The sequence below is a fragment of the Monoraphidium neglectum genome (genome assembly GCF_000611645.1).
Source record: "Monoraphidium neglectum strain SAG 48.87 unplaced genomic scaffold scaffold00158, whole genome shotgun sequence".
NCBI lineage: Eukaryota > Viridiplantae > Chlorophyta > Chlorophyceae > Sphaeropleales > Selenastraceae > Monoraphidium > Monoraphidium neglectum.
The window spans coordinates 13015-17894 of NW_014013470.1; the positions used below are offsets into that span (position 1 = coordinate 13015).

At 64.7% G+C, this 4880-nt stretch overlaps 1 protein-coding gene across 1 annotated transcript in view; it reads left to right on the forward strand.

Annotated features, from left to right (window-relative positions):
- The window catches only part of MNEG_1555 (DNA mismatch repair protein MSH4), a gene marked incomplete at both ends in the record, with an annotated part of 7764 nt that overhangs the window by 1446 nt on the left and 1438 nt on the right, over positions 1-4880 (forward strand). Inside the window, 12 exons of the mRNA XM_014049959.1 lie at positions 709-783; positions 997-1101; positions 1368-1445; positions 1790-1895; positions 2185-2243; positions 2482-2582; positions 2757-2922; positions 3094-3189; positions 3382-3439; positions 3705-4039; positions 4303-4367; positions 4518-4600. Of these exons, the coding sequence (XP_013905413.1) occupies positions 709-783; positions 997-1101; positions 1368-1445; positions 1790-1895; positions 2185-2243; positions 2482-2582; positions 2757-2922; positions 3094-3189; positions 3382-3439; positions 3705-4039; positions 4303-4367; positions 4518-4600 (1327 nt within the window). The remainder of the gene's footprint in view (positions 1-708; positions 784-996; positions 1102-1367; positions 1446-1789; positions 1896-2184; positions 2244-2481; positions 2583-2756; positions 2923-3093; positions 3190-3381; positions 3440-3704; positions 4040-4302; positions 4368-4517; positions 4601-4880) is intronic.

Below are 4880 nucleotides of genomic sequence, written 5' to 3' on the forward strand. Positions count from 1 at the left end.
CCGCCGCAGCGGGCGGGGCCGGGGGTGGCCGCAGGGGCGGTGGCGGAGGCGGCGGGCGGGTCGCGGCCGCGGCCGCGGCGCGGTTTTCGTCCCTGCTCGCGTTCCTCGAGCACACCTCTACTGCCTGCGGGGCGCGGCTGCTGCGCACCAACATCTTACAGGTGCGATAGGCCACCGCCCCTGCTCACGTCCTCCCCCTCCCTTCGCCGTTGCTTCTGTCCCGCCGCGGTCCGCCCCCCCCTCCGCCTTCGCACAGTCCCCTGAACACCGCCGCCCACGGCTGCAACCTCTGCCGCCCCTCTGCCGCCTGCAGCCCCTTACAGATGTGGCCACGCTCGAGCTGAGGCTCGACGCACTCACTGAGCTGCTGGAGTCGCCCCACCTCGCGCTTGAGGCGGCCGCGCTGCTGGAGCAGCTGCCACCCCAGCTTGATAAGGCGAGGGCAGGGCGCGAGGAAGGCTCTGGGAACGCAGACGACGCGATTCGGGCTTCCTGGGGCTGATGGCAGTGATGCTAAGGCGCACGCAATTTCATCCGCTGATGACCCTGGGAGATGCGCGGAAGAGGGCCGCACGGTCTGAGTGACAGCAGTCAAGCCGGTGTGTTGATGGCGTCTCACCGCCCCTGTGCGTCCCGGTGCGCTCCCGCCTCCCCTGCGACGCCTACTCCTGCCTCCCCTGAAAACACACCTGCGCATGTGGTACCCAGATGTGCTCCAACCTGGCGATAACGCGACAGCGACCGGCCGGCGCTCCCGCGGCGACCAAGGACCCAACGCTCAAGGTCAGGCTTTCAGGGCAGACCATGACGCATGCATGCACACGGTGGCAGAGCATTGCACCTACATTCAAATTCGGTTGCAAGGGCTCGTGCATGCATCACACATGCATGCAGGCAGGCATGCATGCATTCGCCAGCACCCAACCCCAGGTGCATGCCCCCGCTCACCCATCCCCATGCTGCTGCTCCCGCCCCATGGGGATGATGGGACCGCAGATCGCGTCTCAGGTTGAGGCAGTTATATTGCTGCGCTGCCTGCTGCGCGCGCTGCCGGCGCTGTCAGAGTCGATGGCGTGGGTGGCGACGCCGCTGCTGGGCGCGGTGCGTGTTTCGAGCGTCACGCCCCTGTGGCACGCATAAATGTGCAAGTACCTCCTGGACCGGCTCCTTTTGTTGAGTGCAGTATATTGCTGCGCAGCAAGCGGGGCAAATTCAGATGCCCATTTTGCATCAAAGCTCAGGCTGCACACCAAGCTGCCCAGCAGTGCAGTTTTCAGCACCGAGGTGTATGTGAGGCGGCCGCCACCCCGGACGTGCACACTGGGTGCTCCCCTTCAAGATAAGACCCTCTCCCTCTCCTACCCCAGGTGCGCTCCAACCTAGTGCGGCCTGAGCTACAGGATCTGCTGGCAGATGTGGAAGCGGCCCTGGAAGAGGAGGCGCAGGTAGGCAAGGCGCAGGATGACGGACACAAATGCACGCATGGGTGGTGCACCCTCGCATGAGGGGAGGCATGCAAGGCATGCATGCATGCATGCATTGGTTGGTCTGCAGGAGGGGCCCACATGCCTGGGGAGGGGGGGCGCGTGCATGCGTTGAGCAGTCAAGTGCTGTTGTGTTGTCCAGCTCCAGACGACCGTCCCCAACTGCGTAGATCGGCCCATGATCACAAAGTGATCATGGGTCCGGCCGCGCACGGTACCCTGCATGGATGGCATTGGGGCATAAGGGTAGTGACTCGTCATCATTCACCTGTTGGCCCCGATGCCCGATGCCGCCACCAACACAGGCCAGCAAGGGGGCGTTCGCTGGGCGCATGCACCAGGTGTGGGCGGTGCGGTCAAACGTGGACCCCTTTTTGGACATGGCGCGCACCACCTTTAACAGGCTCACGGGTGGGTGTGGCGGTCGGGTGGCAGGTGGGCAGATGTGCATGTGGCTACATGCGGGCGCAAGACTGCCGGATACAGGAGAGGAGGGGGCCGGTGATGCGCACTGGTGCGAGCTGCTGCACGACCAGTGGCACCAGCCCGCGCGACCCCCGGGCGCCCCACACCCAGCGCCGGCACTCCATGCCTGTGATCACAGCACATGCCCAATATCAGGCATGTGGGTGTCCTTCCCCTTGAATGTGCATGCCTATTCCTCCGTACCACAATCCCTGCTGGCTTGGCCGTATCCCAGAGGCCATCCGGTCGCTGGCGGAGAAGCAAAGGGCCGAGCCCGCGCTGGCGGGCCTGAAGGTGCGGGGTAAGGCCGTGAGGCCCGCGGAGCAGTCTGCTACAGTACTGCCTGCAGTAAGGGGTTGACCAGGCGCCAGCGAATGACACGCGCGCTGACTCTAACCCACGAGCCCTTACTCCGCCTGACCTCAAAGGTGCGTGTTCATGCTGTCTTTTCGTTGGGGCAACCCTTCCCTTGCCGCGCACCGCGCGGTTTGCCCTCGCACCACCCCATCGCCTGCTGATCCACGCTCTGCAGGCCAAATACACCCACGCCAAGGGGTGGCACTTCGTGCTGCCGCAGCCCAAGCCCGCCACCGGGCCCGCCGCAGTGGCAGCAACGCAGCCCCAGCTGCCACGGTGGGCGCGGATGTCTATCGGCGGCGCTGCCTGGCTGACTCACCCCATTGTCGTCACATCCTGCCTCTCAGCAACCTTGCCAGCACGCCAGTATTGCGCCATCCCAGCATCCAAACAATGAGTGGCTGGCCACGAGGATGACCCGTTTCTGAACCGTTCGTACCCCCCATGCAGCGGCTTCTTGGTGCTGGAGCAGCGCGGCCGCGGGCAGGTCCTGGCCACCACACACGAGCTCAACGCGCTCAACGCGCGGCTCAGGGACGCGGCGGCGGACGCCATCATGCTGACTCAGCAGGCGAGCGGACGGAAACCCTATTGCTCTCAGACGCAGGCTTTGAAAGTCGGTGCCGGTGGCCGAGTGTGGCCGCAACTTGGCGTCTCTGCTGCTGAGGTTGCCGCCCCTGTGCATACAGTGGCGGGGTTCTTTTTTCGGTTTGACCGCTGATTAATTAAGGAAGCAGCTGCGCCCAGCAGACGGTGCCGTGCGCGCCCCCGGCGGCACATCTCGCAGGTGCTGGACGGCTTGGTTTCAAAGGCGCTGGCGCAGATGCCGCTGCTGCTGCAGGCGCGCCCGGGGGCCCAAAGCTTGCACGGCCACGGCGTCATGGTGGAGGGGCCGGGGCAGGGGCCTTGTGGATGCTGGGGGCTTTGCATTGGCACATCGGCCGCTATTCCCACCGCATCACGCTCGGTTGCCCTGGGCTCCGGCCGACTCGCTGAGCACGCTGCTTTCTGGAACACTTTCTGCCCCTCCAGTGCAAACGCCCGCCTACCCTGGACCCCCCTCCAAAACACCCAGATCATCGACAGCGTGGCCCTTCTGGACATGCTGGTGTCGTTCTTCCAGGCCGTCACGGGTGAGTCAGGGTTATACCTTTTGATGCGACTCAGCAGACGCCGCGCTTGGATTCCACGTCATCTCCAGCCAGGGGCGTACGCACACAATAACATCGCCCGCCTGCCCATCAACTAAACTGGCCCAGGGTTGGTTGCAAAGTGGCTTCCTGCGGCCGCTGACAACCCGCTTGTTATTCGCGCATCGCACAGCAACGCAGCAGCACGCCGCCATCCAAGATTAGCGCCAGCGTCAACTAACCATGAGCTACTCGCGGTTCCCCCCAGGCTCGCCTCACGAGTATGTGCGGCCCCGCATCACCCCCAGCGGGCCCCTCGCCGTCACCGCCGGCCGCCACCCGCTGCTGGAAGCCCTGCTGCACAACCGCCACGGCCCCGCAGCCGCAGCCGCCGCCGCCGCGGGCCTCGACGCCCCGCCCGCCAGGCCGGGCCGCCGGCAGGGACCGGGCGCGGCCGGGGGCGGCAGCGGCGCAGCGGCCGTGTTTGTGGCGCCCGTGGCTTACGCGGCGAACGACACGTATGCGTCGGAGGCGGCCACACTGCACTTGATCACGGGGCCAAACATGGCCGGGAAAAGCACCTACCTGAAGCAGGCGCGCCGCGTTTTCAAACAGCCAAGCCGCAGCCGGGGATTGAAGTCTTCTTGCCAGCTGCTTTAGCAGCATGTGCTCTTGCTAGATGGGCTGGAGCACGCACGTGCGGACGCGCACGCACACGTGTGTGCACACAAACACACACGTACGCACAAATGCACGCACGAGCACGCACACGTGCACGTGCACACACACATACATACACACACACACACACACACACACTCACACACTCACACACGCGCGCACACACACACACCTCACTGCGTCAGGTCGCGATGCTGGTGATCATGGCCCAGATGGGCTGCTACGTTCCCGCCAGCTTCATGTCCCTCACGTGAGCCGCGAAGCGCGTCCCCTAAGGCCTGGTCCAGCCTGTTGATTGCCTGTTCGGCCTTAGCAGCAGACAATGCTAATCATCACCCGACCTAGGGTACTGATATAGCAAACTGTTATCCTGTTTGCCGCCATCGTCCCCGCGTTCCAGACCGTTTGACCGCATCTTCACGCGCATCGGCACCGCCGACAACATCGAGTCCAACGCCAGCAGCTTCATGGTCGAGATGGCAGGTGGGGCTGCACGTCAGACACGTGGCTGGGCTCGCATACCTCTGTGGGTGGGGTGGTGGCTCGCTGGATGTTGGTTCCTTGGGGGTAAAAGGGGCACTGCATTACCATTCCGCTAGCGACAACGGGTGACTTTGAGCATGGAACTGCTGAGCAGCCTTCTGTGCCAAGAGGCAGCACGCTGTCGCCTCTGGAGCCGCACGGCAGGCCGCATGAGGCTGCATCATGTTCTCCCCACCCCTGAGCACCTAATGAGCGGCCGCCTGTTCCCCGCCCCCTTCCC